The sequence below is a fragment of the Camelus ferus genome, chromosome 4, assembly GCF_009834535.1.
Source record: "Camelus ferus isolate YT-003-E chromosome 4, BCGSAC_Cfer_1.0, whole genome shotgun sequence".
Taxonomy (NCBI): Eukaryota; Metazoa; Chordata; class Mammalia; order Artiodactyla; family Camelidae; genus Camelus; species Camelus ferus.
The window spans coordinates 17,428,693-17,447,152 of record NC_045699.1 but is presented as its reverse complement, the minus strand read 5'-3'; the positions used below and the strand labels follow the sequence as shown (position 1 = coordinate 17,447,152).

At 45.1% G+C, this 18,460-nt stretch overlaps 3 protein-coding genes across 3 annotated transcripts; all 3 read right to left on the bottom strand.

The window, feature by feature from the left end:
* Positions 1–5,958: 5,958 nt before the first annotated feature.
* LOC102520459 (interferon omega-1) lies at positions 5,959–6,375 on the bottom strand. The gene has a single exon (XM_032477605.1). It carries the CDS (start codon positions 6,373–6,375, stop codon positions 5,983–5,985), a length of 393 nt encoding a protein of 130 aa, XP_032333496.1. The 3' UTR covers positions 5,959–5,982.
* A 2,855-nt stretch (positions 6,376–9,230) lies between these two features.
* LOC102512333 (interferon alpha-1-like) lies at positions 9,231–9,866 on the bottom strand. Its single transcript, XM_032477607.1, has one exon. The coding sequence runs from the start codon at positions 9,861–9,863 to the stop codon at positions 9,309–9,311; it is 555 nt and encodes a 184-aa protein (XP_032333498.1). The 5' UTR covers positions 9,864–9,866; the 3' UTR covers positions 9,231–9,308.
* Positions 9,867–13,677: 3,811 nt separating this feature from the next.
* LOC106730619 (interferon alpha-14-like) lies at positions 13,678–14,260 on the bottom strand. Its single transcript, XM_032479094.1, is given in 2 exon segments — positions 13,678–14,007; positions 14,009–14,260. Coding segments are annotated over 2 exon segments (534 nt in total). The 5' UTR covers positions 14,213–14,260.
* Between the last annotated feature and the right edge of the window lie 4,200 nt (positions 14,261–18,460).

Genomic DNA, 18,460 nt, shown 5'->3' with positions numbered 1-18,460 from the left:
ATATGAGCAAGCATTGGGCTCCTGAAACCTTCTCCTGAAGGCCTGTTCGGCCAGTTTTCCGCAGAGCCCAGGGTGCCTCCTTCCTGATCTCCACCCTGAACTCCTTTTAGGGCCTGTTGCAGGCTAGAGGTTGCAGGCCAATGTTTAACCCAGGCAGAGGTAGATTCCAAGTGCCCACATGACTCCCGACTTGAGAAGGCAGACGCAAGTGCCAGTTTTTATGCCAGCAACCTGAAGGCTTCCTTTCTTAAAACTCTCAGCGATTTGGGAGTGCAGGGTCAATTCTGGTCTTTATTTAACATTTTTCATTTGTTGTTCCTTTTGTACATTGTACAATTTCATTTATTTATGTTGCAGTAAAATATTGTTTCTGTTGTTCCGTCGATTTGATGCCTGCTCGCAATCAATGCTTGAGGGAAGATTTTCCTTCCTTTACCCTTATATTAACCCAGGAAATAGTTCTGAATTCATTTTATGATCATTCCTAGCTAAAAATTTAGGAAAGTCCCATTTCTCCAACCCCTCTACCCCATGTGTACTTCTTCTTTCAATTAAAAATTTTAATTGAAGTAGAGTCAGTTTACAATGTTATACCGTCCTACAGCATAATACTCAGTCATACATACACGCCCGTCCATATTTCTGAACCGATTTCCTAGTCTTTCAGAGTGTTTTTTTTTTTTTTCAAGTCGGTGTTTTAAACTAGTATTCCCAGAGGTGATCTGAGAATAACTGAGGATGAGGGACAGGACTACTTACCTCCTTCAGATGCCTCACACACAACAGCCGTTTTTGTCAGACAGCTCTTCTAGCTGCTGGGTGTCTGCAAAATACACCACATGCTGTAAGATTTCTCTCCATACTATACCAGGCACTGTTCTAAGTGTGGAGACCTGGGTTCTGCTCCCTCACAGTCCCGCGGGCAGTGCGGCTCCTGGAGCTTGCATTTGGGGGCCTCCCCGTGCAGACCCCTGACAGTGTGACGGGAGCTGCAGCCAGAGCCACTCTGGGCTGGGCTGGGCTGGGCTGGGCTGGGCTGGGCTGAGCTGAGCGGGGACCGGACAGCTTCCTGGGTGTTGTATTCATGCTCCAGGCAGCTGTCATTCACTCTGTTCTCTCTCAGCCTGTATTTTGCAAACTTTATTTCATTCCATCTTTATAATTTCCCTGGTGACCAGCGCTAAACTTGTCTTGATGTTTTGAAAGAGGCAATGAAAGTCACCAGTCATTTAAGTCAGGAGGCACAGCTTTTGTCAGAGTGGAGGCTCCTGCTGCTCCCAGGCCCTCCTGGTCATCAGCTGTGAGCCCTTGCCCTCAGCTGCCCTGATGCTGCTGGGGCCTCCTTCATCCTCACCCTACCTCTCATGTCTGTCTTCCCGGCTCCCTGGACCGCAGTCACCGTCCCTGTCTTCCTCTCCTGGAATCCACATTGCCAAGCACATTGTCACATATGTGTGCAGTTAGCCTACGATGGTGACAAAATGAAGAGAAGGTTATGGATTAAACCTTGCTGTTAACATTTATGCCCCTATTATACATAGACAGTGTCCAGAAACGTGAGCTATGACTTCTGTAAAGACATGCGGAGGATTCAAATCTAATGCCTTAGACCGTAAAAGGGAAATGCAGAGAGGTGAGGCCACTTGTATTTTGGTGCATTAGGAGGCGTGAAAATACAGTAAACTATTTTCTATGACATTTTCTTATGGAAAATAGCTATAATGGGATATTATTATAGAATAATATCTGATGTATTCTTAAAGTTAAATGTCTAAGTATTCTCATTAAAATTTTGAAAAAGATGGATTGAGACTCAGGTTTTCTTTCTTGGGTCTAATTCAGGCAAACATATCCTATTGGATTGATATTCTGTCATTTTCCATGACTGTGTTTAACTTCCAGCGTAACAATACATACGAGGTATTGAAGCTGTGACATTATCTTCTGCTGAAAAATGGAAGAGAAACTGGAAAAAGTGGAAACAAACATGGGACAAGCAGAGAAACGACAGCCTTGTTCCGTTGAAGACTCTCCCGTGCAGGAAGGTGCTCAGAGGAGCTGGGTGAAGGCTGCACAGCTGATCAGCTACATCACCAGGCTCAGCAGGGGCTGCCAGCCTCCTCACTGAGGACCTGCAGGGCGGTGCTCTCCAGGTCTGTCCACACCCTTAGCTGTAACCCGGCCCAGAAGCATGGCCCGCCAGAGCCGGAGACCGTCACAGTTCTGCACCAGATGAGAGACTCTTCCTTGTTTCCCTGCCTGGAGGACGAGCATGTTTTCTAGTTCCCCCAGAACCAGCTGGACAGCAGCCGGTTCCCAAGCGCTCAGGCCACCTCTTCTTTCATGAGATGCTCCAGCAGGCCTTCAGCCTCTTCAGCCCAAACAGCCTAAATCCCTCACTGGGCTGCATCAGCAGAGGGAGGATCTGGAGACCAGGCTGGAGCAGGAGGTGGGGAGGAAAATACCCCCTGGGCAGTGAGGACTCCAGCCAGACTTTGAAGAGCTCCTTCCAAGGCCCCGCTCGATGTGGGAAGAAAGCACAGAGCTGCTGTGCCCGGGACTCTGTCAAACTGGAAGATGAGAAAGTCAGTATGTGCTCTCTCTGTGTCATCATCTCCGAGAAAACCCCGGAGCTGGAAAGGAGACCTGCGCGCAGCCTTTCACCACTGAGTCTTAGTGCCTCCCATGTGGCCTCAAGCGGGTCAATATTCACACAGTTCAAGGCCCTTTGTTCTTTAGTTGTAAATGCACTGAGTCATCCCGGCAGATTGTTTTGCAATACTTAGAGGAAACTATACTTTGAATTGAGAAACTCTGCGTTTTAAATTTGTAATAAATAGACATTTTTTTCTATGATGATTGTTGTATTTATGGAATTTCTTCATCGCATTGTATGCTCAGCTTTATGGTCTTGTTTCCCTTGTCTATGGGGGTTTCAAAGGTATATTTAAATGTTAGTTCTTACTCATATTCTTAAAGATATACAAAGTGTCCTTAAACCTTGAATCTGCCTTAAAATCCAAGTGGAACATAGTTTTATTCATCTCATTGAGTTTTAAAATAATTTCAGTTATCTCTGCACCCAGCAATTGACTTGTGAGTACAATGGTAGATAAACTCTTCCTCTTAAGAAAGAAGTACTACTTTCTTAAATAGGGCACTTTGGCAGAGAAGACAGGCCTTAAAGAGTAAGTAAATAGGAGGGAAGCCTTTCTAGGGCTATGAAGGAGATGCACAAGGCATGTTGTAGCAACAGGAGCGATTCAGTTTCCTGGAGGACACATGTCTAATGCTTGTCGATTGAATTTCTGTCCTTGTGTGAAAGAGAACTGAAGCAAAGTATATTTATAGGCTCATGGAATTTAAGCTTCAGCCAATAAGTAGTGACTACCCCTTTGTCTTTGTTGGCCCTGTGCTGGTGCCAGACACAATGAAAGGAGTAGACGTGCTGCCTGCCTTCACAGAACTCCCCGTTTGGTGAGGATGTGTGCAACAGAGCAGTGAATGGAAGGAGGCTGATGCTGTGATAGAGAAAGTACGGGATGCTGGGAGCACGTGGGCCTTGCATGGGTCATGGAATGTTTCCAGAAGAAGCAACTAATGGGGGTACAGCTCAGTGGGAGAGCATTTGACTGCAGAAGAAGCAACTGGTGTGCTGGCATCTCAGGGGTGTGCAGGGATTCGCCAGGTAATTGCATGACGGTCAATTGTGGACATGGTATGTGGAGATGTTCTGGGGTAGGAGGTAGCTATATGGGTTTGGAGATAATTACAAATGTTTGGAGATGAGACTCTTGGCTAAGACATGCATACGGAAGTCGTAATCCTAGAGATGACACTTGGGACTGTTTGGGAGGTGGGACTCTGTGCAGAGGAGATGAAGTGTGGGAACTAGCATAGACTCTTGAGGAACCCCGCCATTCCCTGAGAGGAGAGGGAGTGGTCCACAAAGGAAGGGGAGGAGGAGGAGCAGAAAAGCAGAGGATGGTGGTGACGTAGGAACCAGATGTAGGTCAGACTTTAAAATGGTCGTGGGAACACGTAGGCGTCCGATACTTCTGAGATGTCCGCCGACAGCTGCCTGACAAGTCATCTCTGAGTTAGGCAACATGTAGTTTAGTGTAAACCTTGGCCGAGCAGTTTCAAGAGAACAGGGAGGCTGAAGCCAGATTGTAGCAATCGGAGAAACGTGGTGCATGTGAACAACTAGAGAGACCAAGAGTCCAGAAATGTAGCGCTGCCCTTGGACCACAGTGAAGCTGAGCAGCCCTCCTCCACTCAGCAACGCGCGCAGAGCTGTCTCCACCGCGCCCCGCCGGCCGGGAGGGGGCGCGCGAGCTCGCCGTGCCGGCCCGACAGGCACCGCCCACCCCGCGGGACCCGCCTGGGCGTCCCGCCCCCACGGACTCGGGCGCTGCGGCCACGGGGAGGACGTGGGGTTCGCCGCGGGCAGGAGCCCCGGCCCGGGAGAGGCGCCGCCGGGGCCCCGCGAGCGCGTGGGGGCGGCGAGAGCGGTGAGTCGGCTTCCTTCTCGGGCCTCCCGGTCCCCGCCGGCCGCGGCTCCGCCCAGAGCCCTTCGTTTTCCGCACCTGCCCGCGCCCGTCCTTCCCTTCCTGGCAGGAGGCTTTGGCCCGAGCGGTTCACACCCGCGTGGGTTTCTTCGGGGCTTGACGGCTCGGTAGCAGGGCGTGTTGTGCTGTGTTCTCAGACTGAGGAATGTTTCTGAGGAGAAACACAGTTCAGGGAAAGGATTCTACTCTGGACTAGATATTGGGACCCTCCGAGACTTAAAGGGGCCCCGGGTGATGAAAGGGAAAATGTGTGTGTGTGTGTGGGTATACATATATATATATATGTATATATATATATATACGTATGATCTCTTTTAATATGAACGTTTAGTATCTGCTGCAATGGTGTTGAAAAAACTTTAATTTACAAGTAAGTACACTGAAATCTTACACTAATCCTATGGAACATTATGATTCCTGTCCCTATATTAAAGATGAGAAAACTAGGGCGCATGGTATTTGTGTTGTTTCTCAGGGTCATACAGTTATTAATAACAGAGCTGGGATCCAGCCCCATGTCCCCGGCTCCTTCTACCTGAGGTTTTGAAAATCCTCGAGCTCTCCTTTCACTTTTGCTCTCTTCCTGTGGCTTCCACTGTAAGAGACACCTTGAAGCTAGAAAGCAGCACAGAACGAGAGCACATGTGTGGATGGGCAGTAAGTTGGAGGGAGCGAAGTTACTGGATAAGGAAGTGAGCGATTCAGGGAAGCAGGACTGGGGAGCAGGTGCGAGGAAGAGGAAGAGCTGGCAGCAGCAGCAGCCGATCAATACCCTATGTGTTCCAACTTCACTGGAGGAGGTGACACCTCTCAGATGTTTACCTACCAACCACTCTTTGCTAACTGGATATAAATCCGTGACACCTGTGACATAAGGACTCTACATTTATCGTAATTTCCAGGACTCCTCTCAATTCCGTGGAACTCCACTATGTGAAGAGCAGTTCCTAGAAAGTGGTAGAACTGTTCCATAAGATATAATGGACAAATAGTATTCTGAGAGAGATTTCTATAGAAAATATATGGTTTTAGGTTTTCAGAATTAAAAAAAAAACAAAGAAGTTTTCTTTCATAGAATTTAATACATAAAACAAGATGCAAACTTAATGAAGTGGCAAGGTGAGCATATTTTTAAAATTTTAACACAATGTAACATCTATATGAAAATGTAAATATCTAAGTTACAAGAATAAATATAAATAAATAAACAATAAATAACAGGGAAGTCATTGCATAGGGACTGATGATCCTTAAGCTCAGGAATTTTACCATATCCTTGCTCATTTCTACAGACAAAGTATTAACTGAGTTAATTCAATACATTCTGTGGCTAAAGCAAAAGTAAGTCTTTTGAAGTGACCACAGACCAATGTGCAAGGGTGACATGGCATCTCGGTCAGGGAGAATCATGTCAAGGTGACCCCAGGTCTCCATCCTTAGTTCTTAACCTTTCTTGCAAGTTGGTTAATGAAGAGAAGGATCTCATGATTTCCAGTCGGACAATTTCCCAGGCACCGTCGCTGTATGTCTTCTCGTTCAGGGAGAGATGGATTCCCTGGAAGTAGCTCTTCAGCACCAGTGTAGGGCCCGCCCTTCCCTGGGCAGAGTCTTGCTCTCCCATCACCTGCACCAAAGAGGTGTCCAGGTCCTCCAGCTGCTGATGGAGTCCAGTGTGGAGTTTGTCCAGGAGGGTGGTGTCGCAGGCAGCAGAGGAGCGCTCTGCAGGGAAGAGGTTGAGGATCTGCTGGAGCATCTCGTGGAGGACAGAGATGGCCTGGGCCTTCCGGAGCTGGCTGCCATCCATCTCCCATAGTCAGCCAAGCTTCCTCATTCCTCTGGATTTGTCCTTTCAGGAATGGGGACCATTTGATGAGTAACTGCCGAAGGAGAAAGGTCTATGACCTGTTCACAATTTTCTCGTTATCCAGGGTTCGTGTGAATTGCTCAAGATAAAATGATGAATGACTGAGACTGTCGGATTTTGTCTACAAAAGTATGAGCAGGTGGCAAGTGCTTCACTAGAGCCTCCTGATCAGAAATGCAACTGGCATTTTCCACTCTTTCAACGTTTTCCTACTAATGACTCTTCAGGCTGTTCTCTCAAAATTTGTAGCTGATTTCTTCATTATTGTAAGTGAGCACAGGCATTTCCGTTCTAATTCCAAGACCCACAAAATGTTTATCCTTTATGGCCCCACCTCCCCTCACTCATTAGCACACGTGTAATCTCACTCTTCGGCTCAGTGTGAACACAGCCACACATCTTCCATCTGAACCCCCGGTAACTCATTCTTCAGTGGATAGCCGTGAGTCTGCTCATCATACTTCCATCTTTTATTGCAGGGTAATGGTTTTGTCCCCTAAACAATCAGCTGTTCTAGACCTAAGAGTGTTCCTGTGAACAACCTGTGTTGTTTCCATCGCATATTCAGGTTTGAAGTATTTCCATAGATTCCGGATGAAACCAGCCACACATGATGCACCGTGTGTGTGTGTGTGTGTGTGGCCGTGCACAGGAACAGGGTTTTGGGAAAGTTACCCTTTTCTTTCTCCTTTTTACCTGAAGGGAATTGCATTTTGCTAAATGTTGATTTCTGTCTTGAGTTCAGTTCGTTAAACTGTTGAATATTTACTATATTCTCAAGTTTCTGAGCTGGCCCCAGGGATTCAGTGATGATTTACCTACCGTTGGAGGCTTATGTTGGAGTAATTAAGAAGCGTCCCTAGATTATTCGGTCAGCGCATTTCTGCTGAACTTCTTGATTCATCATTCTCTGTCTCACAATGAAAATGTAGGGCTGCGAGGCCAGTACTTGATGCTCGGGAAAACTAGCCGTCTTTGCTTTACTAGTTCTAGAGTCTTTAAAATTTTATATGCTGGTCTTAATTGAAAGGTTTTTCCTGGGCAAGAGTTGTGTTGTTACTTCTGAAGTACTTTCTGTTTCATCTCGAGGTTAGTACCAAAATAGGGAAGTAAAACTGGAAACATGCCACTATTTCCCATAATTCTCCATACGTCATTGTTTTTGTCCTCCCTTCAGCATTCTTAGAAAGCAGTCATTGCCCTTGGATGCACTGAGGCAAAAGGAAAACAAATGCAAATCTGACTCTGATGAGAGTGAAAGAAGTAAAGTGGCAAAAAAGTGACAGTGGGATTCTCCTCTTGTGTTACCGCCTTGCGGCTGCTCCAGTACGGTTTCTGCTGATTAATTCCACCAAGCACGCTCTCACCGAGGTCAGTTCCATCTGTTTCCCGTGCGGTTGACGGTTTCAACAACAGAGCAGCTTAGTGACATTCAACATCCTATTAATCAAACTAATCAAAAGTTCTCATTGTAAGTAATTCAATATGTCATGATTTAAAATCAATAAAATACTAACATATGAATGTGATTTGCCAATACATCAAATCCATGAAATCTATCTAGAGATAGATATATTTGAAAAGAGACAACTGTGCAGGAAGAAACAAAAACATCCACAGTTGTTTCTAGTCACCGCTCTATTTCTGTCCTGCATTTCAGAAGGCAAATCTTTCAAAGCTGGTTCCTACGTATATTGTCACTCATCTCTCATATTCACCCTTCGCCCAGTGTGCTGTCTGGTGATCAACCCGACCAGACCAGCTCCCAGTAAGGTCACCAGGGACAGCTGTTTTCCCCATGCAGAGGGCAGTTTCAGTTCACATTTGCGACGGTGCGATTCTGGGGAGCAGTTTTCACCTTTTAAATAGGTTCGTGGGAACCTATTCCCTTTCATCCTGTTAAGTTACGGTCATTCTTCCTCAGTTTCCTTGGTGGATCTTGCCTCCCTTTATTAATTGAAGGTTCTGTTAGTCAATGTTTTAAGTCCTTTTCTCCTTCTATTCACTTTTCACACAGGACTACTTGTGTTCCTTGGCTTTCAACTCATGTAATTGCTTGTGGATTGCAGACTCAAAAGTCCACTTTTCCAAAAGCTATTTGCAATCAGATGTTGAGCACTCAAATGCAGAGGATATCTACTACTTTCATTTGTATTTCTTGACTTTCCTTGTTCCAGCGTCTGCTGAGAAATAACTTTTTATTCCACTTCTTCTCAGTATAACACTTTTATAATTCATATTAATTATGATTGTTATTTTTTGGATGGTTTCTCTACAAAACTCAATGATGCAAGAAAGTAGGGTTGAATTTGTCACATCGACCTCTATGTCCTTCGGGCAACGTATAACCTGGCTTAGAGAAAATCTCTTTTTACTTATACCTTGAGTGATGTAGCAATAAGAAGTGAATGGTACTATCCACTGTTTAATGAGGTTACAATCGGACATGGTGTTTCTTTTTTAAAGAATAAACAAGTACAAGAAGTTTTGTATAGAAAAAAATTTAATGAACAAAAAATAATACATTGAGTAAATCAAAGAGTGTATTTTTTTTTCAATTAACCACAGTGTAAAGGTACACATTATATTATAGGAACAAAAATCATTGAAAGCTTATAAATAGTTAAATAAATAAATAAATATTTAAATAAATAGATAGATGAGCATGGGCGTCTGTGAGAGACAAGTGCCCGCAGAGCAGAACGTGATGTTGCTGAATTCTCCCGACAACATTTGACAGATTGATCCAGTTCGTGTCCTGATTCCAGAAGGAATGAGGGTCTTTGACCCGGCAGGGCGGGTGGCCGTGTGGTCTTGTTGGTCAGTGAGAATCATTTCCATGTTGAACCAGGCCTCTGTCATTCCTTCCTGCTTCATCTTTCTTGCAAGTGTCTCGCTGAAGAGAAGGATCTCATGACTTCTGCTCTGACGATCTCCCAGGCACAAGGGCTGTATTTCTTCTCTTGCAGATAGAGAGTGATTCTGTGGAAGTATCTCCTCACAGCCAGGATGGGGTCCTCATTCAGCAGGGGACGCCCTTGCAGCTCCGCCTCCTGCTTCGGACAGGCTTCCAGCTCCGTCAGCTGCTGATCAAGCCCAGTGCAGAGTCTGTGCAGGAGGCTGTCCTCCCAGGCAGCAGACGAGCCCTCTGTGCTGAAGAGGAGGAAGAGCTGCTGGACCAGCTCATGGAAGACAGAGATGGCTTGAGCCTTCTGGAGCCGGTGGCCACCAAGGACCTCCTGAGGGAATCCAAAGTCCTGTCTGTCCTTCAGGCAGGAGGAGGGGGAGATTCTCCTCATTTGTCCCAGGAGCACCAAGGTCCTCCTGGTGGCCAGGCTGTGGGTCTGAGGCAGGTCACAGCCCAGAGAGCAGATGGAGTCGAAGCTGAGCGCCACCAGGGCCATGAGTACAGACAAGGGTCGAGCCATTGGGGACACTGCAGGTGCTGCTGGCCTGGCCGAGGTGGGTGACTCTGTGAGCCCTGGTGTCTGAAGGTTCTCTGAAGACCTGCCTTTGTGCCTGTGTCTTAAATGGGGACCCGGTTGTTTCCATTTTCTGAATGTTTCCTCTTACTTTCTACTTCTGTTTTTGCTTTTCAGTTTGCACTCTCCCAGTGGGTTAGGGCAGCAGTTTCTAAGCCCTTTTTGTTTCATCATTGCCTCCTTTCCCTACCCAAGGAACCTTTTTGATATTTTCTCCTACTTCCTTTCATCAGTTGATTACGATATCACGTATATACTGTGTATCCATTTGTATACGCCGTGGAGGTCTCTCCTTTATACCTAGGGAACGGGAAGTGCAGAGCTTACTCTGTAGTCAGTGCAGGGTTAAGAATGACAAAACAACACTTAAGCTGTACATTAAACGTAAAAGCTATTAACTTCTAATTTAACTTTAAAGCTGATTTTCAAGAGTGACTTAGAATGGAAGACGTTTACCTGTATGAATAGGAATGTGTCAATTGACATTTTCAAATGAAATTTATACAAATACTGTATTAAAAATTTTATAGATAAAAGTCATTCATAACTGTTCAAAATCATTGGAGAAATTTGATTATTTTCTTCACCATTATTTTTAAGTACTTAACTCTTTAAAATACTACATTATCTTTCTTTTCATTCATAATTCAACCGACTGAAATCTATTATGAAACATGAATTGGTTAAGTCCTAGGATTTCGGGGATTAGCTACAGAGTCATCAGGTAGCAGGTAACGGGAGGATATAGATGAAAGTAAGTGAAAGTAGTTGAAGTTGGTGATGGGAACGTGTGCACGATGAATCCTGTAGTGTCTCCTTTTATAGGTGTACTTTTCTGTTAACAGTTCTTACAAAAGAAAACTCTATATGGGAGAGTAGTTGACATTCAGTAGATGAGACTGAGGCCTGACCCGACTTGTCCCCTCCTCAGACTACCTCCCAGGGGTCTGCAAACACCTACAGGGAGGGAAACCATCTTCCTCCACATTCTCAGATGTGTATTTCACTCCCTATCGTTTCAGCCGCTCAATGGATATTCAGGAAGGGAATCAAATCATGATGATAATAAGAGATAGAATGAAAACGAAGTAGATTTTTTTCCTCCTGAGCTTATTTATGCCTTTGGGAATCAACTTGTAGGCTTTCTTCAAACAGTCTATGAAGCTGTGAACTCTGAGCGACATCCAAGTCATCTTCCCCAAGCTGAAGTTGTATAATAAGAATTGGGGTCAGTTTGGTTTTTAATAAACTGTGTGCAAGCAAGAACCTTGTTTTTTTCCTCCAACCCCACCCAGAAATTCATTAGGGCAAATAGTGTAAAAATGAAAAGCGGTCTTATGCCTTGAAAGTGTCTCCTCTTCCGTGAGCCGTCCAGAAGCTTCCCAACATCTTTGCGCTTGGATTGCCATGAGCATAAATTCAGGCCGTGTAATGTGAGCAGAAGTCATCTTGCCCTGTACTGTCCTGGCCCCTGAAAACATCCCATGTGATCCACCATACTCTTCCCGTTACCGCTGAGTGGACTAGACCCAAGTGCTACAGGGGACTTTGGAGCCACACGTTGATTGTGGAAAATCCACAAAACAGAGGGTTCTTAGGTCCCTGAGTCACTCTGGAGGAGAGGTAACCAGACTGTTCATCTGATCGGGAAGGCTTGGATCGTGCTCTCAAAGGAAGGAAAGGTAAATTTCTATGATGATCAAATTCCTGACAGCGTTCGGTTTTCCTGATGCAGCAGCTAGCATAAAGTTAACTGACAAGTTTTTTTTTCTAACAAAAATAAAAGGAAAGTCAAAATGAAAAACAACCTACTCTCCTAAATCCATTTCCATTAAAAAAAAAAACTTTATAAGTTGAGAATAGCATATACTCCAAGGAAAGTTACACAGATCTTTTCAATTATGTTACCGAATCATTTAAGAGAGGAGATTGTTTTCTTCTTTTCAAAAACAGTTTTCGAAAATCATGATGTTCATTTTAGACATTTCTCAGCTTCTGAGGAAACAGAAGTAGAGATCGCCTTGGATGGCTAAGCCAACAGTCATTCTAATTGATTAGAGAGTGTCTCTTCGTCCCTTGCCTTGCTGTTTTGTACCTGGGCCTGTTGCAGAGGATACCAGAGGGAATAGACAGAGCCCGGTTACTACACAGCTGACTTGTCCATGGTGGTCACATACGCACATACGTATGATTTAAAGATCGACATGTGCAGAACCGAGGTTAAGTAACTTCCACTGCCAAAGAAATGAATTCAGGAGGGGAGCTGAAAGTCCATTCTTTCCATGATAATAATCAGTCTTTATAGCGTTCTGACTTAATTACAAAGGGGGTTTCCTTTTGGTTGAAAAGAACAGCTAGGGAGTAGGACCTCTGAAAGGGCTTCGGGAAATCTGAAATTTAATGGCCTAATACGGAAAGATTCCAGTGAGAGCTGATTCCTAATTCATGCGGGCTCGCCGGGAATGAGAGTGCGCCCGCTGGTGCAAAAATCGGCTCTTAGGAGTATGAAGGAACGTCAGGCATGACAGTGCTCTGCGTCGCAGCTCAGTGCAAGAGCTCAGTCAGGCTCATGTAGAAGCAAAGACGGTGAGCACGGGAGAAAGAAGAACAGCAGCCCGTGCGAGATGCATGTGCCCTGAGGAGACACTGGTCTAAGGACGCGCTGTGAATTTCCTGTTAATCTACGAGGGAAGTTACACTTGAATCTTGTGTGAGGTCTTGGTAAAAGTTAGTTTGCAGGAATATTTTCTTCAGTTTTTTATGGTCAGTAGTTGGTAAAACGAGATGAGAATCACGGGCCTGGTCGTAAGTGGAAGACTCGGTCTGCACTGTCACTAAAGTCCTCTAGTATTTGCAGGGAATGATGTGATCGTACTTTTCATGTCTCCCTCAGGAAATAAGGCAACAACATGGCCTGTGTCTACGTCAGGGGCATTTTCCTCGTTAGTGTATGCCTTTGGTTATTGACTTGAATGCTTCTTTCCAAGAGTCAGTGATACTGTGAACTCCAAGGAGGGACATCCCGGTCAACTTTGCCAAGGTGAAATTGTGGAATCAGACTTTGGCTCAGATGGTTTTTCAAACGTGTGTGCAAGCAGGAATATTGGTCGGTGTTTGTTCCCACCCGGATAATCACTCGTACAAATCGTGTGAAAGTGAGACGTGGTCTTATTCACTGAGCTTCTCTCCTCTTCCGTTAGTCACCCAGTAGTTTCCCAGCTTCTCCGCTTAGACGCCCGTGAGCATAAATTCAGGCCCAGTAGTGTGCGTGGAAGTGATCTTGCCCCGTACCGTCCTGGGCCTTGAAAACATCCCATGGCACCCACCATTCATTTTCCCTTGTCTGAGTGGAGTAGACTCAAGTGGTGGAGACACGTGTGCAGTTCCACGTTGAGTATAGCAAAGCCAGGGAGCCGAGGGTAGCCAGGCCCCTGAGGCCTGCTTGAGAAGAAGCCAACTAGAAAAGTCATCGGATGAGAGATGCCTGCATTGTTCTCCTAAAGAAGGAAAGAGAAGTTTCTATCGTGATTCAATTCCTGATCCTTTTCAGTTCCCCTGTTACAGCAGGTAGCACGATGTTCCCTGAAAAGTGTCTTTAGTGACATACAGCCCTAACAACCTTTATGTAAGAAAACAAACATCACATGTTGGGAATAGCAAATAACCCCCAAGAACTTTCACAGAATGTAGAAATCCCATTAGAAAAGTATTTCTTGACAAAATCGATTGTGTCCTTCTCTCTAAAAATAACTTTGTTCACTCATGCTTTCCATTTCGGATGTTTCATGAAGGAAAGGCGCTTTTTAGTTTCCTCTCTGACAATCTCCCAGGCACAGGGGCTGTATTCCTTTTCCTTCAAGTAGAGATGAATTGCTTGGAAATACTCCCGAACAGCAGTTCCCCAAAAGGGACAGTCTAGATTGCCTTCTTCAGTCTGCTCCAGTTGGTCCTGGCTGTGATCAAGACTGGAGAGTAGTTTATGGAGGGAGGTGTTGTCCCAAGCAGCATGGCTGTGCTCTGTGCTGAAGACTTGGGAAATCTGCTGGAGCATCTGATGGTAGCAACAGGGGCCTGGAGCCGTCTGGTTTTTGGGTGATATTGGCTCTTTTCCAGGGAAGTTTGAAGTCCCTGCTGTCCTTTAGACATGAGTGAAGGGGGGTCCTTTTCATCTGTCTCAAAAGCCTGACGATCTCCTTGTTTTCTAGGCTCTGGATCTCAGGCAAGTTCCTGGCAAGAGAGCAAGCAGGGAGGGAGCAGAGCATCACTCCTGCCACAAGCACGCAGATCTGGGCCATTGAGAATGTCAGTGACTCACGATAAGGCCACGAGGTGGCGCTCGGACCCCGCTAAAGAATTAGCGAAAGGTTCCTTCGCTGGGTGCTCGGAGAGCGTGTCTGTCTAGGCGACCGCGAGAGGGCGCAGGAGGACTTTGGCTCGCGTGCGTTTGCGAAACGCCGACTTTCGAGTTTGCAGTTTCAGTGGCTGCAGCAGCGCGCGGGGAAGTACATCGCGTCCTCGGTGAGCGAGTACCTGCGGCTTTAATCGTGCACGGAAAAGCTCTTTTCGTTTTCCGAGGTTCTGAGCGCTGAAGAGTTTGTCAAGTCGCTGCCTCGCCAGCGGCGTTTTATCTGGTAGCTAACAGGTACGGTTGCGTAATTTCCGGGCTTTTTTACACTCTTGCTCTTTTTACGCTGTTACCCGGGTTAGTTACATAGTTTAGACAAGGCATTCTGAGAGGTCTGGTAGTGCACACAGTATGTCGCGTGTTTTCTGGGCTTTTAACCGTGTTCTGCGGGACAAATGGTGTCCTTTACCCAAGTTTTCCTGAGAGGCCTGAGGCTATGAATGAACTACATGGTTGTAACAGTTTTTCTATGGTTGGGCTCTTCTCCCATGTAGCATAGTTTAGCCAAGCCGTTCTGAGAGGCCTGAGCTTATGAATATACTACATGGTTGTATGTGTTTGTCTATGGTTGGGCTCTTTTCCCAACTTACATAGTTTACCCAAGCCGTTCTGGGAGTTCGGAGGCTATGACTGTACTACTTGGTTGTATCTGTTTCTGTACGGTTAGGCTCATCTCCCTAGTTGAATACTTTAGCCAAGCCGTTCTGAGAGGGCTGAGGCTATGACAATACTACATGGTTGTATCTGTTACTCTATGGTTGGGCTCTTCTCCCAACTTATGTAGTTTAGCCAATCTGTTCTGAGAGGCCTGAGCCAATGACTCAACTACGTGGTTGTATCTGTTTCACTATGGTTGGGCTCTTCTCCCAAGTTGCATAGTTTAGCTAAGGCGTTCTGACAGGCCTGAGGCTGTGACTCAACTATATGGTTGTATCTGTTTTTCTACGGTTGGGCTCTTTTCCCAAGTTGCAAAGTTTTCCCAATCCGTTCTGACAGGCCTGAGCCTATGACTATATACATGGTTGTATCTGTTTTTTATGGTTGGCCTCTTCTCCCAATTTGCATAGTTTAGCCAAACCGTTATGAGAGGCCTGAGCCCATGACTCAACTACATGGCTGTATCTTTTTCTACGGTTTGGCTCTTGTCCCAAGTTGCATAGTTTAGCCAAGCCATTCTGAGACCCCTGAGCCTAAGAGTATACTGCATGGTTGTATCCGTTTTTCTATGGTTGGGCTCTTTTCCCAAGTTGCATAGTTTAGCCAAGCTGTTCTGAGAGGACTGAGGCTATGACTGTATTACATGGTTGTATCTCTTTTTCTATGGTTGTGCTCTCTCTCTAATTGCATAGTTTAGCCCAGCGGTCCTCACAGGCCTGAGCCTATGACTCAACTACATGGCTGTATCTGTTTTTCTACATTTGGGCTATACTACTAAGTTGCATAGTTGAACCAAGCCGTTCTGAGAGACCTGAGACTATGACTATACAACATGATTGTAACTTTTTTCTATGGTTTGTATCTTCTCCCAAGTTGCATAGTTTAGCCAAGCTGTTCTAAGAGGCTTGAGGCTATGACTATAGTACATGTTCTATCTGTTTTTCTATGGTTTGGGCTTGTTACGGAAATGACAGGCCAGCCAAGAAACAAGCACCACTCAGAGGGTTGGAGTACTCAGATTTATTACGCCGGCGGGCTCAGAGAGGCTTCTGCTCCGAAGCTCTGAGCACCTCCAAGACATGCGCATGAGGTTTTATAGGGTTGATTACAAGTATGGGGCTATTAGCCAATAAGGTTCAAACAACAAAAAGCAAGGAATCAGTACACTGAAGCTTATCAATTCGGAACAGATCACGTTACTGACACTTGTTGAGCTTGGATTTATGAGTTAGCTTGTTAGCCCAGTAAACTGACACTAAACTTCAGATTTACTGAGTTAGCCCGGCAGAACTTATATCAGTAAACCGACACTTATCACACTTAGATTTGTGACTTAGCTCATTAGCCCATCTGGGCTTTTCCTTCACAGGCTAATCTCCCAAATTGCATAGTTTAGCCAAGCTGTTCTGAGAGGCCTGAGCCTAAGAGTATACTGCATGGTTGTATCTGTTTTTCTACGGTTGGGCTCTCCTCCCAAGTTGCATAGTTTAAACAATGCGTTCTAAGAGGACTGAGCCTATGACTATACTATATGGTTTTATCTGTTTTTCTACGGTTGGGTTCTTGTCCCAAGTTGCATTATTTAGCCAAGCTTTTTGAGAGGGCTGAGGCTATGGATATACTAAATGGTTGTAACAGTTTTTCTACAGTTGGGCACTTCTCACAAGTTGCATAGATTAGCGAAACCGATCTGAGAGGTCTGAGGCTAAGAATATAGTAAGTAAATGGTTGTTTCTGTTTTTCTATGGTTGGGCTCTTCTCCCTAGTTGCATACTTTAGCCCAGTTTTTCTGACAGTCTTGAGGCTGTCACTCAACTACATGGTTGTAACAGTTTTTCTAAGGTTGGGCTCTTGTTCCAAGTTGCATAGTTTAGGCAGCTTTCTGAGAGGTCTGGGGCTATGACTATACTACATTGTTGTAACAGTTTTTCTACAGTTGGGCTTTGTCCCAAGTTGCATAGTTTAGGCAGCTTTCTGAGTGTCCTGAGGCTATGACTATACTACACAGTTGTAACTGTTATTCTATGGTGGGGCTCTTCTCCCAAGTTGCATAGATTAGTGAAGCTGATCTGAGAGGTCTGAGCCTATAACTATAGTACAAGGTTGTATCTATGTTTCTATGGTTGGGCTCTTCTCCTAAGTTGCATAGTTTGGGCAAGCCTTTCTTACAGGCCTGAGGCTATGAATATACTACATGATTCTAACTGTTTTTCTAAGGTTGGGCTTTTCTCCCATTTGCATAGTTTATACAAGCCGTTCTGAGAGGCCTGAGGCTACGACCATACTGCATGTTTGTAACTATTTTTCTACTGTTGGGTTCTTCTCCCAAGTTGCATAGTTTAGCCAAGGCGTACTGGGAGTCCTGAGTTTATGACTATACTACATGGTTTTATCTGTTCTTCTAAGTTTGGGCTCTTCTCACAATTTGCATAGTTTAGCCTAATCGTTCTGACAGGCCTGAGGCTGTGACACAACTACCTGGTTGTAACAGTATTTTTTAAGGTTGGGCTGTTGTCCCAAGTTGCATAGTTTAGCCAAGCTGTTTTGACAGGCCTGAGGTTATGACTATACTGCATGATTGTAACTGTTTTTCTTAGGTTGGGCTCTTCTCCCAAGTTGCATAGTTTAGCCAAGCTGTTCTGAGAGGCCTGAGCCTTTGACTCTTGTACATGATTGTATCATTTTTCTAGGTTTGGGCTCCTTTTACAACTTACATTGTTTAGCCATGTCATTCTGAGAGGCCTGATGCTATTACTCATTGAGATGTTATCCTGTTTCATAGGTTTGGGCTCTTTTCCCAAGTTACAACATAAGACCAAGCCATTCTGAGAGTCCTGAGCCTATGACTGTAATGTGAGTGTATCTTTTTTTCTAGGTTTGGGCTGGTCTTACAAGTTACATAATTTAGCCAAGCCATTCTGAGTGGCTTGAGGCTATGGCTAATCGAGATGGTAACTGTTTTTGTAGGTTTGGGCTCTTTTTCCATGTTACCTTGTTAGACCAGGCCATTCTAAATAGGCCTGAGGCTATGGCTCTAGTTCACCGTTGTGTCCGTTATTCCACGTTTGGACTCTTTTCCCAAGGTACATCGTTAGGACAAGCCATTCTACATAGGCCCTAGCCTATGACTCTAGTACTTGATTGTATCTTTTTTTCTAGGTTTTGGCTCTTTTGACAAGGTACATAGTTTAGCCAAGCCATTCTGACAGGCCTGAGGCTGTGACTCAACTACATGGTTGTAACTGTTTTTCTACGTTTGGGCTCTTCTCTGAAGTTGTATTCTTTAGCCAAGCGGTTCTGAGAGGCCTTAGGCTATGACTATAGTACATGGTTGTATCTGTTTTACTATGTTTGTGCTCTTTTCCCAAGTTATATAGTTTAGCCAAGCCGTTCTGAGAGTGCTGGGCCTATGATTATACTATATGGTTGTAACTTTTTTTCTATGGTTGGGCTCTTCTCACAAGTTGCATTGTTAACCAAG